At 45.8% G+C, this 17,638-nt stretch overlaps 1 protein-coding gene across 2 annotated transcripts in view; it reads right to left on the bottom strand.

The window, feature by feature from the left end:
* Positions 1-268: 268 nt before the first annotated feature.
* Positions 269-17,638, bottom strand: part of ST6GALNAC1 (ST6 N-acetylgalactosaminide alpha-2,6-sialyltransferase 1) — a 174,338-nt gene continuing 156,968 nt past the window's right edge. For both annotated transcript variants that reach the window (XM_073683962.1, XM_073683963.1), the window contains 2 exons: positions 15,114-15,213; positions 269-1,977 (listed from right to left, as the gene is read on the bottom strand). In XM_073683962.1, the coding sequence (XP_073540063.1) occupies positions 1,798-1,977; positions 15,114-15,213 (280 nt within the window). In that variant the 3' untranslated portion in view covers positions 269-1,797. The remainder of the gene's footprint in view (positions 1,978-15,113; positions 15,214-17,638) is intronic.

Consider the following 17,638-nt stretch of genomic DNA (forward strand, 5'->3'; position numbering starts at 1 on the left):
GGAGAAATCTAAAAAAAAAAATAAAAAAAAAAACAACTGCTGTTTTTACCTGTTTTATATTTTCTGCTATTCACATGCTGAACAAATAAGGTATTAACTTAATTGCATGAGTCAGTCTGATTATGGCGATGCCAAATTTATATAGTTTTACGTTTTACTACTTTTGTACAATAAATCCGGTTTGAAAAAATAATCCTTTATTTTTTTGTCACCATATTCCAATAGCCATAAGTTTTACAATTTTCTGTCAATGAAACTGAAGGAGTCATTATTTTTTGTGTGCCATTTTGTATTACATATTACTTTCTGATTACTTTGTTATTACATTTTTTTTTGGAGGTAGGATGTACAGAAGCATCAACAATTCTTGATTTTGTTTTTAAACACTGTTTACTATTCAGTTTGATTTACATATTAATATTATTCTGCTGGTCGATTCGACAATATCAATACAAATTTATATATATTTTTATGTTTTAGTACTCACCCCACCCACCCAAAAAAATCAATATTTAAAAATATATATTTTAAGACCAATATTTTTATATTTTCTAATAGGCAGAGCTGTATGAGGGATAATTTTTTGAAGGAAAAGCCAAGCTGTAGTTTTCACTGCTGTCATTTTTGGGTACGTACATTTTTTTTTACCACTTTTTAATTCATTATTTGTGAAGTTGCATGTGCAAAACACAGCAATTGTGGCATTGTTTTTTTTTTATATTTTTTTGGCATGGTATGCGCCATACAAGATAAATAATGATCTTGTTTTATAATATTGGTCAAAATAATTACAGTAATATTCAACCTATAGCATTTTTTTTTACACTTTACTACTTTTGCACAAGAAAAATAACTTTTTAACGAAAATATATACGGTATATTTGTTTTGCCTCATGTTCTGAGAGCCATAACTTTTTTTTTTTTACAGGACTGTATGGAGGGCTTGTTTTTTGCATAACAATTTGTAGTATTTATTGGTACCTTTTTTTTAAACAACTTTTTGATCATTTTTTGTTTAGTTTTTAGTAAGGCAGGATGATCAAAAATGGCAGTTTTAGCATAGTTTTTTTCCATATTTTTTGGGGGAGGGTGTTTTTCCTTCTTTAAAAACCTGAAAAATGTTTTTAAACATTTTCAACAATATTTATTGGTCCCCCAAGAGGACATTAACGTGCACTCTCATGATCACATTAGTAATACACATTACTACCTGTGTATTACACTACACTGTCAGTGCTTGACTAACAGTTGGACGAACAGGCCCGGATCTGATTGGCTGTAGTGTATGTAAAAACCAGAGGCCTTTGTCAAGCCTCTTGTTGCCATAGCAACCTATAAGCACCCGCGATCGTGCTGCGGCAGTCCTGATGGGCTGACAGTGGGATCGCTTTCTATCTGTCAAACTCCTTATGTGCTGCTGGCAATATTGACAGTGGCATATCAGGGGCTAGACTGCTAAGATTATACCAGTCCTAGTCTTTACAGCAGGGGTCCGACTGTGTATATTAGCCAGGTTCCTGCAGCTGCAGAATCTGTACCGTGCTATCAGTAGGACGTAAATATCTGTTATGGAGCAGTAAGTGACATGGACTCATAACAGATATATATGTCATATAGTGTTAAGGAGTTACAATATTTATATTTAACTCATTTAACTTGTTCGTTTAAATAGAATATGAAATAAATGAACAATAGCCCCAAAATTGTGAAAAGATTTGCCTCTCACTAGGTTAAAGTTAGCTTTTTCTCTAGGTCACACAGAGGTCAGTGTCATGACTTCTTGATGTGGTCCCAATCCTATAGTCCTTTAGTTCTCTTGTAAAGTTTGATGATGTTTTCCTCATGCAGTCGAGCCCATAAATCTTTCTCCAAGATAAAGTCATGATTTATATAAAATTCAACATTTGTCTTCGTCTTGTCATAATAATGATTGGCATATTCTTTGAAATCATCTGTCATGTAACCATAGGCATTGACCTTCAAGGTAAGAAAACAGAGGTTAAAGAGGCATATTCATGTATTAAAGGCCGTTACAATGTAAAATGGGTGATCGGAGGGATTTTATTGCCACCATGCATACTGGTATCTTTTGACCTATACAAGGATAACTTGGAGGCCACGTTCATATGTTCAGTATTTGATCAGTATTTTACATCAGTATTTGTAAGCCAAAACCAGGAGTGGAACAATCAGAGGAAAAATATAATAGAAAATACGTGCACCACTTCTATATTTTTCACCCACTCCTGGTTTTGGCTTACATATACTGATGTAAAATACTGACCAAATACTGAACGTGTGAACGTGTCCACAACGTCTTTTCAGGAATAGACAGCCTTGCTTGGTCCCTAGTCGGTATAATAAACATTGGTGGGGACAAAAGAAAAAAATAGCTGTAATTCAGTATAAAACTGCAGCCAATGAAGTGAATGCAGAACCCATATGTGTATATTATTATTATTTATTTATATAGCGCCATTGATTCCATGGTGCTGTACATAAGAAGGGGTTACATACCAAATACAGGAATCACCTACAGTAAACGAACTAACAATGATAGACTGGTACAGAGGGAAGAGGACCCTGCCCTTGTGGGTTTACATTGTATAGGATGGTGGGGAAGGAGACAGTAGGTTGGGGGTGGGGGTGGTTTGCAGTAGCTCTGGTGTTGAGGTGGCCGCAAGGTTATGGCAGGCTGTAAGCTTGTTTGAAGAGATGGGTTTTGAGGTTCCGTCTGAAGGATCCAAATGTGGAAGCTAATCAGACATGTTGAGGCACAGAATTCCAGAGGATGAGGGATATTCAGGAGAAGTCTTGGAGGCGATTGGGTGAGGAACGAATAAGTGTGGAGGAGAGAAGGAGATCTTCGGAGGACCGGAGATTACGTAAGGGAATATATCTGGAGATTAGTTCAGAGATGTACGGAGGAGAAAGGTTAGGTTATGTATGGCTTTGTAGGTCAGTGTTAGTAGTTTGAACTGGATATGCTGGGCAAGTGGGAGCCAGTTAAGGTACTTGCAAAGGGGGGTAGCAGAGGAGTAGCGAGTAGAGATGAACTAGTCACGCAGGAGAGTTAAGGACGGACTGGAGAGGTGCGAGAGTGTTAGCAGGTAGGCCACAGAGGAGGATGTTGTAGTAGTCGAGGCGGGAGATGATGAGGGCATGCACAAGCAGTTTAGTAGATTGAGGGTTGAGGAAAGGTTGATTTCTGGAAATATTTTTGAGCTGGAGGCGACAGGAGGTGGCGAGAGCTTGGATGTGTGGTTTGAAGGACAGGGCAGAGTCAAGGGTTACTCCGAGGCAGCAGATTGTCGGTACAGGGGAAAGCGTGATGTCATTTATTGTGATAGAAAGATCAGGTGGGGAAGATACGCGAGATGGAGGAAATGTGATGAGTTCAGATTTGTCCACATTGAGCTTGAGAAAGCGAGAGGAGAAGGAGGAGGATATGGTTGATAGACATCCTGGGATTCTGGACAGCAGAGAGGTGACATCAGGGCCAGATAGGTAAATCTGAGTTTCGTCAGCGTACAGATGGTACTGGAAGCCATGGGATTTTATGAGCTGTCCCAGGCCAAGGGTATAGATTGAGAAGAGTAGGGGTCCTAGGACAGAGCCTTGAGGGACTCCAACAGAGAGAGGGCGGGATGAGGAGGTAGTGTGGGAGTGGGAGACCCTAAATTTGCGGTTTGAAAGGTATGAAGAGATCCAGGATAGGGTAAGGTTTTTTTACGCCAAAGGATGAGAGGATCTGTAGTAGGAGGCAGTGGTCAACTGTGTTGAAGGCAGAGGACAGGTCAAGAAGGAGGAGTATAGAAAATTGTCTTTTAGCTTTAGCTGTAAGTAGGTCATTAGCAATTTTGGTAAGGGCAGTTTCAGTGGAATAGTGGAGGCGGAAGCCATATTGTTGGTTGTCGAAAAGAGAGTGAGATGCGTAGTGAGAGGAAAGTTCAGCGTGAACGTGTTGCTCAAGGAGTTTGGAGGCAAATGGGAGCAGCGATATGGGGCGGTAGTTGGACAAGGCGGTTGGGTCGAGGGATGGCTTTTTGAGGATGGACGTGATTGTGGCAGAGGGGAAGGTACCAGAAGTTAGTGATAGGTTGAAGAGATGGGTTACGGATGGGATGAGTGTGGGGGTGAGGTTGGGAAGGAGGTGGGATGTGATGGGGTCGAGTGCACTAGCGGTCAGGTGTGATTTGGAGAGAAGACGAGTAAGGTCTCCTTCAGTGATGTTGGAAAAGGAGGTTATGTGGGAAGGACAATGGTCTGGAAAACAAAGGGGTTGTGGTGATCGGACAGTAAAGACTTGCCTTGTTTAGTCAATCTTGTTTTTTAAGTGTGTGGAAAACTCCTCAGCAGAGATGAGGGAGGTCAGAGGGGGCAGTGGAGGGCGAAGGAGAGAGTTAAAAGTGTTGAATAACTGTTTGTGGTTGTAGGATAGGGAAGATACAAGGGATGTAAAGTAGGCCTGTTTAACAGAGGTAAGGGCTTATTTGAATGCAAGTGTTGCTTGTTTGAATGCAGTGAAGTGATCTTGCAAATGTGTTTTCTTCCAACGCCGCTCTGCAACCCTGGATGCTTGCCGAAGCTTTTTAGTGAGATTGTGGTGACAGGGTTGCCTATTGACTCGTTGCGCTCTGCCATGCACAAGAGGGGCGACCGAGTCAATAGCTGATGCAAGAGTGGCATTGTAGAAAGCAGTGGCACTGCCTGTGTCGTAGAGTGAAGATATGGATGCCAGCAAAGAGGTGACATTTTCTCTGTTAGGCCACATGGACGGGAAGCACAGGTCTCTTTTATATACATTGGTAGAAGACATTCTTCCAGGGCTGGGACGAAGGGTAAGCAAAGTAGGCAGGTGTAGGAAACAAGCAGTCTGTAGATGAGTTTCTGGTTTGGAATATCTCTTAACATTTTTCCAACATTTTGGGGGCATCTTTTTTACTGACATTTTCCATATTTTTTTTTAACTCCATTCAACAATGAAGAAGCCAGTTTTTCCAAGCAGAAATGCTAGAAAAACGCTCAAAAAAGATGCATGGCCATCATTTGGACATCGTTTAAGCCTTCCTATTGACTTGTATTGTCAAGTGTAGAGCGTCTTCCGAGCAAAACACGCCTGAAGAATAATCAACTTACTTCTTTTAACTACTTGGCATCTTTGTAAATCTAAAGTAGATAAAAGAATCATTGCAAAAAGTCAGGTGCACACACCCTAACTATCCCCAATTAAAAAAAAGTCATATATAGTGGGCGACATGTAGATCGGCAATGCTAAATCCACTTGAGCAAAGTACTTCCATAAATCATTGAAATTTGTTCAATAACTATTGTTCCCATTGTGGTCACCATAACGAATAGTGAAGGTGCCTAGGACTGCGAAGGCTAAAGTTTTCTACAACAAAAATTACTATATTTGTGGTGGACGTGCGGGCGTCTCATTGGATTTGGAGCCATGAGGGAGGGTCCTAAATGGGGATATAAGGTGAGGGAACGGAGCCAACCCCCCGCCCTGTTGGTTACACCAGTTTCCTCAAGAGTGGAGCATCATCATCGCCATCCACGATGTCGGACCCCCTTGAGAAGCTGGTGCTGGAACAAGTGCAGCACCGAGGATCATCCTGGCTGCATTGCCAGACCCGTCTGTCATCTCGTCTGTCGCTGAGCTCACCACGCGCTGCAACAACAACCCATGCCGGAGACCCTGAGGTCATCTAGAGGCCCCAGCGTGACCTAGAAGATGTGTGAGGTCATCGGAAGGTGGCAGGCTGCGCGAGGCCGTGCACAGATGTCCATTGCTGGAAGAATAGATGTGGAGGCCGCTGCTGGAACATTGGGGCAGGCTGAGTGGGACAGCGGGGTGGAGGTTTTACAGCGACAAGCACATGTGCCCAGTGCAAGAAGTAGTAAGGGGCGGAGCATGACAAGGTCATGCAGAGTTGAGGAGAATAGTGCCCCTCAGCCATGGTAGGCTAGGAGGGAAGTATCGACAGGGCAGGTATCTAAATCTGTGTTTGTTTCTAAGAGGCTTAGGGCATCTCTTCACCCCCCCAAACACCTTTAACTCACATAGAGAAACACCATGCAGGGTCAGGAGGTCGGATGGGGACAGGTGGCGTGACAGTAGACGCGTTAGCTCCAGGCCAGTTTCTCGCTCTTCTTTTTCTTCCACAGATAGAGACAGCAGCAGATCTCATCAGTGCGGAGAAAGGCACCATCATAGTCATTGCAGCCAGAGACACCAATCCATCCACAGACGATCTGCGCTCCGGAGCCATACTGGGTCAAACAGCGAGTGTCTTCCACCACATCGCTCCACTTCATTATCAGATGGGTCACTCAGCACCTTCTTGTCAGGATAGGAGGGACAGCCATGGCAGCAGTTGCCGCGATTCTCTTTGCCAATCAGTCAAGGGTCAGGCAGACATTAGGGAAAGATCATTCTAGCTCGTCGCCAGCCGTTCTACAGCCCATAAGGATGACCACACCACCACAGCCTGGGGCTTCCGCCGATGCTTCTGCAATGCCTGCTGGGGGTGAGTTGACCTGCAGTGGTGCTTGTACTATGGCAGCACCAGATAATATGTTTAGCATAAATGATGACTTCATTAGGTCTTTGAAAGTTTATTTAGCTAAACTGGAGCAGAGGGATGGCAATTTGAAGCCGCAGAATCCTACAGACGAGCCTTTTGCTCCGCCTGGGCGTTCTGAAGTCTGTGCTTTTAAGGATTCAATATTTTGTGGGGTTGCTCCGTTGGGAATTCACGTATCCGCGGAGATGAGGGACAGGATTATTCAACACGAATTTGTCAATAGTTGGTCCCTTGTTCCCATGGATCATGTGACGGTGGCTAAAGAGCGAGTTTTTTACCGTAGTGCTGAGAGGAAGACAAAGGCAGCAAAAACATTTGGAGATTGGATTCTACCTGGTCTTATATCCTTTGCCAAGGTTTTCCCAAAAAGGAGCAGAGGTTCTTATGTACCTGGACACAATATATGGTGCCCACAAGCTACACAGAGGTTCAGCTTGGTGGTGCTACTACGAGGAGTTTCATCGTCGGTTGTCTTTGTCTCTCTCTATTGGTTGGGCAGTAAAGGTAACCGATGTATGGATTCAGCTGATGCTGTCACAAAAACTGCAGCTACGAACTGCTTTTCTCGGGGGAGCCGCCACAGGAACATCAGTTGCTGCTGGGGCGTTCCAATGACCTACAGGAGCCTGCTGGCTTTACAAAGAGGGTCACTGTAGATTCTTCGCTACTTGTAAATTCCACCGTGAATGCATAATTTGTGGCGGGACTCACTCAGCACTCCGTTGTTTTAGGAAAAATAGACAGCCTGAAAAAGCTGCGTTGCTCGCTACAGAAGAAAACACCAGTGCACATCACCGTGATGTGACATTGGTTAGAGCAATACCCCAAGAGAGAGGAGGCAAGCCTTCTAATTGAAGGCTTTTCTTCAGGTTTTCACATTCTCTTTTAGCAATCGTCTATTTTACAATTCGCACAAAATTTAAAGTTAGTTACGGAACAGTTGGAGGTAGCGCGTGAGAAGTTGTTTAAGAAGGTTGGTTTGTCCTGGATAGTGGTCCATTTTGTGGACCCTCCTTACAAGAATTTGAGTGTATCCCCTCTTGGCCTGGTCCCAAAAAAGGAGAAAGGTAAATTCAGACTTTTCATCATCTGTTCCACCCTCCTGGGGACTCTGTCAACGATGGGATATCCAAAGAGGTCACAGCCATGCTATATACATCTTTCGACGTGGCAGTTCAGTGGGTATGTGCTGTTGAAAAGGGGCCTTGCTGGCAAAGTCTGATATAGAATCGGCTTTTCGCTTGTTACCCGTTCAGCCAACGTGTTGCCATCTACTGGATTGTTTTTAGACGGTTCCGTTTTAGCGGACATGTGTTTGCCAAGGTGTTCTATCTCGTGTTACTATTTTGAAGTGTTTGCATCATTTCTTGAATCCCCATCTTTGCCTGTCAGAAAATTATTAAATATGCCGTATAATAAAGAACATCCTCAGTATAATGGGGGGCTAGTACATAGAAAACCACTGTCCATTAACCTCATGTATTATTTATATCAAATCTATAGGACTGATATGCTTATGTCTAAAATAAATGAAAAGAGAGCAGATGTATCATTGTCCACGATCGCTGTTATAACAATGCAATCCTATAATGAGGACATTTCATACATGCCAGAGTAATGTTGGCAATAACGGCTGGCACCCCATGAGTGAATGGGTGAGCCACCAACACATGTGCCTGTATCCCGCCGGCACATGCGGAGGCACAGCACGTGAATTAGAGCGGTCTCCCGCACTGATCTTCCAGACTGATCGCGTGCAGGTGGTGCGCACGCGGTCAGTGCCGTTGGAGATAATCAAATCTCAAGAGCACTGCAGCATACTGCATACTGCTATTTATATCATACGGTACTTAGGAGGCAAAACCGGCACCATGACAGGACCGGAGAATGGCATTTACGTCCCTAGTGTGCTGATTCATTAAACACAGACAGGACAATCGTCCCTGACGCGCATTTAGCCGGGGGTACCGGATTTTTCTAAGGGCCAATGGTTTTTCACCTTCCAGACAGAGAATTATAGAGAATAGTGTCCCTCATTGATCTGTTTATGGTAAGAAGGTTTAAGAAGGTACAATTGAGGGAAGTGCAGTCGTTATTAGGTCTTCTGATTTTTGCATGTTGTATAATACCTATGGGTCGAGGTTTTATGAGATGCCTGTTTTTAGCGACGCGCAGCGTGCAAAGACCAGATCATTTTATTCGTATTACACGAGCAATAAGGGAAGACCTGTTAGTATGGCACAAGTTTTTGAAGTCATGTAAAGGTAGGCTAATGTGCCAGGAGGATGAGGTATCCAATGTTAAGATGCAGCTCTTCATAGATGTGGCCGGCAGCTCGGGTTTCGGGGCCGTCCTGGGTCCATTTTGGTGGGAGTCTTTTTGGCCACCTAGGCGGCATGCTTCTAGCCTAATAACAAATTTTACATTACTCAACCTTTTCCTCATTATAGTAGCAGTGGAAATATGGGGAGTGAAATTAGCTAATAGGCGGATCCATTTTTGGTTGGATAACATATTAGTGATTTATGAGATTAACTCCCTATCTAGCTCTTCATTGCTGGTTTTTGCCCTGCTGCGGCACCTCTTATTGAGATGCCTGCAGCTGAACATTTGGTTTAGGGCTCATCAGGTCCTGGGCATAGATAATAAGATTGTGAATGCTTTATCTTGTTCGTAGATGGACTACTTCAGAGCGTTACACCCGAGTGCGGCAGAGGTTAGTTTTCCTTGCCCGGATCACTTGTGGGCTCTGGCAAAGCCAAGCTGCGGCAATTAGTTGAAACGTCGGTGGCACAGTCCACATGGCAGAGCCATAATACAGCCTGGGATACTTGATTGAGTATTGCCGGTTGTGATTTTACTTCAACCACCAAGAGGGAATTAGATGTAACATTGTGCATGGAAGAAAAATGGCATTTCAGGGGTAAGTGCAAAAAGAGGGCTTACCGGAGTCGCTTTTTTGTTAAAACTGTGGGGTGTACGTGATGTCATAAAGGATTTTATTGTAAAGAAGGCAGTTAAAGGTTGGAGAAAGGAATGAATTAAACAAGACCATAGACGTCCAGTATCATTTGCCATGTTGACTCGTTTTATTGGGATTTTGGAATCAGTTACGAGTGACTCTTTTGAATATAGTCTTTTTTTCTGCAGCTTTTTTCCTTGCCTTTTTGCGGGTTTGCGTATTGGCGAGTTGGTCGCTCCCAATTCGGGTCGCAAGGGTGGCCTGCAGTCCAGCAATGTTGTAACATTTGAAGACGGCATTAAGATTTGTGTCAGATAGTCGAAAACTGATCAAGGCAGTAAGGGTTTTTGGCTTACGATAAGATCTTTGGGGGGGTCAATTTTGCCCCATGTTACTAGTTAAAAAATTCATAGCTATCCGTCCTTCAAGTACCCAGTTCTTGGTTCATGAGTCAGGCACTTTATCAATTTAAGTCGATTTGTATGTCTTCTTTGTGTTGAATCGGGTTGGAGGCCTCACAATTCGGTACTCACTCTTTTAGAATTGGTGTGGCAACAGAGGCTGATGTACTTGGTTTCGGAGATTAGGCAAATTAGCAGTTGGGCAGATAAAAATCTTCATGTTTTCGACCTTATTTTAGGCCTGATTTGTTGCAGAGTGGGCAGGAAAGGGTGTAAGTTGTGGGCTCTGTTACATCTAGTACTTATGGTGTGTATTTGTTTATCTCTGTTTCAGATCATCCTATTCTGCATAAATGGATTCTTGGTCGTTCATATATATTTTGGGCTAAGAAAAGAGCGGAGGTCTGGATGGCGGGTTTAAATTTGGGCCTACGAAATGTAGAGGTACATTGCCTGGGTTTCAGGGCTTTGCGGTAGGCCCAGTTGTTTTCCCAGATGATGACAATTAGTAGAATGTGTAGCATCGGCGTCTCTGCCCCCTGCCAGGCAGAGACGCCGTCCCACTCACCTCCTCGCTCCCCGCTCTGCGTTCACCAGCGCTCCTCTTCCTGCTGCCGGCGCGTGCAGCTCCCCGGGCACTGTGCTTAGGGCGCGCGCGCTCCCTCCCTCTTAAAGGGGCCGCGCGCGCCATCCTAAGGGGTCCCCGGCCAATAGCCGAGGGTCCTCCCATATATAAGGCACCTCCTTCAAAATGGAGGTGCCCGAGCAAAAGTTGTTGCACAGTGTTTCTGACCTCTGCTTCAGCCCTCAGGTCCCGCTGCTAGCCTGACTACCAGTCTTGCCCGCCAGCCTGTTACCTGCCTGTTACCTGCCTGTTACCTGCCGTGCCAGCCAGCCCGCTCACCTGGGAGCACTTGCCTGTTGCCTGCCAGTTACCTGCCGTGCCTGCCAGTAAGCTCACCTGGGAGCACTTGCCTGTTGCCTGCCTGTTACCTGCCGTGCCTGCCAGTCCGCTCATCTGGGAGCACTTGCCTGTTGCCTGCCTGTTACCTGCCGTGCCTGCCAGTCCACTCACCTGGGAGCACTTGCCTGTGACCTGCTTGTTACCTGCTTGTTACCTGCCGTCACTTGCTGTAACCACCTAGACTCCTGCCGTCACTTGCCGTAACCACCTGCCAGCCCACCTAGAGACTCCTGCCGTCACTTGCCGTGACCACCTAGAGACTCCTGCCGTCACTTGCCGTGACCAACTGCCAGTCCACCTAGAGACTCCTGCCGTCACTTGCCGTGTCTACCTGATAGCCTACCTGGAGGCTTCTGCTTGCCAGCCTGCCTGCTGTGCCTACCTGCTATTCCGGTCAGTCCCTGCCATCTGTACCGTGGGAGTCACCTGCTCCCTTACAAGGTCGTCCCCAGAGTAGCACCTGGTCCCTCGGCTCGGTCCCTCCCTGGTCACGGAGTCATTAGCCGCTGTACAACCAGGGTCGGTCCGGGTTGATACTTAGTTACGCCCCTCTGGGTCCCTCCTTGCACCGTAGCACAGAGGTTCCACCCCTTGGACCCGTAACAGTTTGCTCGGGCCATGGAACCCGGTGGCCCCCAGACCCCCGCAATCTCCGACCTGCACCAGGAGGTCTTACGTCAGAGGGCCTTAGCTCGGGGTTTCATAAACCAGTGCACCCTGCACTTTGAACTCTTGGGACATCAGTTCATCTCCGACCGGGCCAAGGTGGCATTCATCATGTCCCATCTCACTGGGGAAGCACTGGCATGGCTAAATCCCCTGTGGGACAGAGGGGATCCCCTGGTGTCCGACCTATAGTCTTTCCTCACTGCTTTCCGGAAAGTCTTTGATGAACCAGGACGAAAATCCTCTTCAGCCTCCTCTCTGCTACGTCTCCGCCAAGAGAGTCTCACAGTGGGCCAATATGCCATACGGTTCCGTACCCTCGCTTCTGAGCTTGCCTGGGACAACGAGGCTCTGGTGTCCGTCTTCTGGGAGGGTCTTTCCAGTCGGATTAAGGACGAGTTAGCCGGTCGGGACATTCCTACCACCCTGGATGACCTAGTGTCACTAGCTACTCGGATTGACATGCGTTTCCAAGAAAGAACCAAAGAGACTACCCGGGAGAGAAAATTTCCTCGCCTTGCTCCTACTTTCCAGCGACCTGCCTCTCAACCAGTCACTCCCCGGGCGCACTCGCCCGAACCTATGCAGATCGACCAGACCAAGATGGTCAAATCTCGCCAAGAGTCACGCCGAGCCGAGGGGAGCTGTTTCTATTGTGGCAGTAAGGAGCACTTCATCCGTTCCTGCCCGGAAAAGCCGGGAAACTCCAGTGTCTAGGACCGCTCGGAGAGGTCGTCCTAGGCAAAAGTAAGCCCTCTCCGTCCCTGACTTTGTCTATCTCTATCTCCTGTGGAGAGAACCGTCACTTTGAAATTGCTCACCTGGATTCTGGAGCTGCTGGAAACCTCATTTCCCAGTCCCTGGTAGAGAGATACCGGATTCCCACCAAACCTCTGGCTGAACCATTGTCAGTTGCCTCCGTGGATGGAAGACTCCTTCCAGTGACCATCCTGCTCGTCACTGAACCCATAACCCTGCAGGTGGGAATGCAGCACTCTGAGAAGATCTCCTTCCATGTGCTGTCCGGACTCTCTTACTCCCTATTGCTAGGTCTATCCTGGCTCCAGACACATGAACCCGTGCTGAACTGGCAATCTGGTGAAGTGCTCCGGTGGGGGCAGGACTGCCATAGGACCTGCCTGGTTCCGGTTCGCCCAGCTCATCCTCCACCTACCTCGGCTAATTTACCCGGTCTACCGGCACCTTACTAGCCCTATGCAGATGTCTTCTGCATAGGGCCTATGACACTGCCACCTCATAGGCCATATGATTGCCCGATCGACCTGGTACCCGGCGCCACTCCACCCCGTGGGCGTATTTACCCGTTGTCGTCGGCCGAAACCCGGACCATGTCGGAGTACATTGAGGAGAATCTGGCCAGGGGATTCATTCGAAAATCTACCTCCCCAGCTGGAGCCGGATTCTTCTTCGTTAAGAAGAAAGATGGTTCATTACGCCCCTTTAATGACTATAGAGGACTCAACCAAATCACTGTAAAGAACAAATACCCCCTGCCGCTCATCTCCGAGTTGTTTGACCGTCTTAAGGGAGCTAGGATCTATACCAAGCTAGATCTACGTGGGGCGTATAATCTGGTCCGAATCCGTCAAGGAGACGAGTGGAAGACGGCATTCAATACCCGGAACGGTCACTATGAATATCGTGTGATGCCCTTCGGTCTCTGCAATGCTCCTGCCGTCTTCCAAGAATAGGTCAACGACATCTTCCGTGATCTTCTTTACTCTTGCGTGGTGGTGTACCTGGACGATATCTTGGTCTTTTCTCTGGATCTTCCCACACACACCGGAGGGATGTTCGTCAGGTCCTGCTTAAGCTCAGGCAGAATCACCTCTATGCAAAGTTAGAGAAGTGCCTCTTCGAGCAGACCTCTCTTCCTTTCCTGGGCTATGTTATCTCCCAGACAGGCCTATGAATGGATCCCGAGAAGCTCTCTGCTGTACTAAAGTGGCCCCGTCTGGAGGGTTTGAAGGCGATTCAGCGATTCCTGGGCTTCGCCAACTACTATCGTCTCTTCATCCCACACTTCTCTTCCCGGACTGCTCCCATATCTGCGCTCACCCGTAAGGGAGCAAATCCCAAGGAATAGTCGCCCGAAGCTGAGGAGGCCTTCCTTTCCTTAAAGCAAGCCTTCTCCTCTGCCCCAGTGCTGCACTGTCCAGATAGCAACAAACAGTTCTACCTGGAGGTTGATGCTTCCTCCTCCGGAGCCGGAGCGGTGATCACCCAAAAGTCTTCATCCGGGAGAATGGTAACCTGCGGCTTCTTCTCCAAACTCTTCTCCTCGTCTGAGCGCAACTACTCCATAGGAGACCGAGAACTCTTAACCGTTAAATTGGCGCTGGAGGAGTGGCATTACTTGCTTGAAGGGGCCCTATACCCGGTGATCATCTATACGGATCACAAAAACCTGGCATATCTCCAGAATGCCCAAAGACTCAATCCGCGTCAGGCCAGGTGGTCTTTGTTCTTCGCCCGCTTCGACTTCGTCCTACATTTCCGCCCGGCGGACAAGAATGTCAAAGCCGACGCCTTGTCCCGATCCTTCCTGTCCTCCGATCATCGACCCTATGCACATCATCGACCCCTCCAAAGTGATGAATGTGGCCCCCCTGGATCTGACTCGTCTTCAACCCGGGAAGACGTTTGTAGCAGCAATTTTGGCAAAATTAAATTGGCAAATCTCATCAGTTTTATCAAGTCTGATATGACTAGGTGCAGAGGTTTATTTAAACAGAGATTTATTTTGGCATGGTTGGAAATAGTGCAAAGTAAAAATTGGAAAGGAGCCCAGGATAATGTGGCCCTGGAGAGGAATCGCAGGTTGCTGAATATGCGAGCATCCCATTTTTTCAGGTCCACTGGTGGGGTGGTAGTACACCATCGTTTGCTGGAAGTAAACAATCAAGATCTGTTAAGGGAGGACGGGGTTCATTTAAATGCCATTGGTAATGATATTTTTCTTACAGGATGGCATCAAGATGCGTTGGTTTTGTTGGGTGGCGATGGTGGAAGAGTGGAATAGGTGTTTCGACCTCCTTCCTTGGCGGATTTGTTCTTAACGTTTTCCTACATGCTTACTGCCTCATGCAGTGACTCGGCATGATTTTTAAGCCAGGTGATTTATACAGGGGGAAAAAGTAGTAAAATGGATTACCTTATGATAATTAATAAAGCTGTGGCCATTAGTTCACACAACACTGGTGTTTTGTGGTATTATTTAATAGTGTTAAGCTTTGTGTGGTTGATCAAAGCTGTATGGAAGCAGTACAAGAAAACCACACGTCATTTATAACAAAAAAATGTTCCTGCTTACTTACAGCTTTCTACTGCTCTTAAAAACAAAAACTTTTGCTAATAATGACCATTCATGTCAGTCATTCTGGTTTGTAATTTTTGTGATGGCTATATAAATGTCAGTAGGACAAAAAAGTAAAAAAGTTTTGCCGCCCAGCAATATACTACCAACTGCCCATACGGGACCATCTCTAGAAAGTTATCACCCTCACCTGGTCACAGAGATGTAGTGCTGTAAGTAGAACCAAGGCTCCTGTGCTTGGCCTGTAAAGCTTCCAATGTATCCCTTTAAGTATGGTTGATCTCAAGAACCTACAAAATGTAAAGGAACATGTTGAGAGCCTGTCCTCAGATCTATTATCACAAATATTGGGAAATGTAACATATGACCAAGAACACAGTTTTACCTCTATGCAGATCACTAACTAGCCCACATATTTGGATTGAGTATATTCTTGCACATCAGTGAATATTATAAGAAAGACATAGCAGAGCTTGTGCGGGAACAGAGGTGGGCAACCAAACAAATAAATAACTTGAGTGTGCTGCAGTACCCAGAAAGATACACCAATTTCTTTGGAAAAGATGGCTGAAGTGAGACTGAATTACTATGGATAAATATATGTATATATGTGCTTTTTGTCAACTAACTGAAGTGGTTGTCCAGTCGTCTGGTGAAAGTCTGAAGTCACTTTATTTGATTGCAGACTTCTGATTCCTTACAGTGTGTGCACTGCAGGCTGTCAGAATTCCCCAATATTGCCTGAGAGAGCAGGCGATCACGTGACCACAAGTATGTGATTTGCATACATTTGGTCACATGCTGACTAGACATGCTTGGCCTCGTTCAATATACCTGAATTGAGCGAGGCCGAGAAGTCTAGTCGAAATGGGTCTGGAAGTATGCAAATTGCATAATTGCCATCACATGACCATCCGCTCTCACAGGCAATACCAGAGAATCCTGACAACATTTAGATGTGCCAAACTCTTCTGGGAGGCTATGGAATCAGCGCAGTCCAGCAGAGCTATGCTGTTTCTCTGATGGCCATTCATTTCTATCAGCCTATCCTATGCTGTTTCTGTAATTCTGCCTCTCTGGGAGTTATGGAAACTGTGTAGCTAGCTGCATTATAATATTTCCGTAGCTCCCATTCTGTTCGATGGAAGTCATGAAAACAGTATAGCTCAGCCACTTTTGACTGTTTCTGTAGCTCCACCTTAGTGGCCAGAGTCTGGATGTAGTTATTCTAATCACAGCCATAAACAACTGAGATTTGAAAGAACCCTTTATATGCCATGTACAGTACAGACCAAAAGTTTGGACACACCTTCTCATTTAAAGATTTTTCTGTATTTTCATGACTATGAAAATTGTACATTCACACTGAAGGCATCAAAACTATGAATTAACACATGTGGAATTATATACTTAACAAAAAAGTGTGAAACAACTGAAAATATGTCTTATATTCTAGGTTCTTCAAAGTAGCCACCTTTTGCTTTGATGACTGCTTTGCACACTCTTGGCATTCTCTTGATGAGCTTCAAGTGGTAGTCACCGGAAATAGTTTTCACTTCACAGGTGTGCCCTGTCAGGTTTAATAAGTGGGATTTCTTGCCTTATAAATGGGGTTAGGACCATCAGTTGTGTTGTGCAGAAGTCAGGTGGATACACAGCTGATAGTCCTACTGAATAGACTATTAGAATTTGTATTATGGCACGAAAAAAGCATCTAAGTAAAGAAAAACGAGTGGCCATCATTCCTTTAAGAAATGAAGGTCAGTCAGTCCGAAAAATTGGGAAAACTTTGAAGGTGTCCCCAAGTGCAGTTGCAAAAACCATCAAGCGCTCCAAAGAAACTGGCTCACATGAGGACCGCCCCAGGAAAGGAAGACCAAGAGTCACCTCTGCTTCTGAGGATAAGTTGATCTGAGTCACCAGACTCAGAAATCGCAGGTTAACAGCAGCTCAGATTAGAGACCAGGTCAAGGCCACACAGAGTTCTAGCAGCAGACATATCTCTTCAACAACTGTTAAGAGGAGACTTTGTGTAGCAGGCCTTCATGGTAAAATAGCTGCTAGGAAACCACTGCTAAGGACAGGCAACAAGCAGAAGAGACTTGTTTGAGCTAAAGAACACAAGGAATGGACATTAGACCAGTGGAAATCTGTGCTTTGGTCTGATGAGTCCAAATTTGAGATCTTTGGTTCCAACCACCATGTCTTTGTGCGACGCAGAAAAGGTGAATGGATGGACTCTACATGCCTGGTTCCCACCGTGAAGCATGGAGGAGGAGGTGTGATGGTGTGGGGGTGCTTTGCTGGTGACACTGTTGGGGATTTATTCAAAATTGAAGGCATACTGAACCAGCATGGCTACCACAGCATCTTGCAGCGGCATGCTATTCCATTCGGTTTGCGTTTAGTTGGACCATCATTTATTTTTCAACAGGACAATGACCCCAAACACACCTCCAGGCTGTGTAAGGGTTATTTGACCAAGAAGGAGAGTGATGGGGTGCTACGCTACCTGGCCTCCACAGTCACCAGGCCTGAACCCAATCGAAATGGTTTGGGGTGAGCTGGACCTCAGAGTGAAGGCAAAAGGGCCAACAAGTGCTAAGCATCTCTGGGAACTCCTTCACGATTGTTGGAAGACCATTTCCAGTGACTACCTCTTGAAGCTCATCAAGAGAATTCTAAGAGTGTGCAAAGCAGTCATCAAAGCAAAAG

Source organism: Phyllobates terribilis, unplaced genomic scaffold, assembly GCF_046119375.1.
Source record: "Phyllobates terribilis strain yellow unplaced genomic scaffold, ASM4611937v1 Scaffold_5__5_contigs__length_657084704, whole genome shotgun sequence".
NCBI classification, from domain to species: domain Eukaryota; kingdom Metazoa; phylum Chordata; class Amphibia; order Anura; family Dendrobatidae; genus Phyllobates; species Phyllobates terribilis.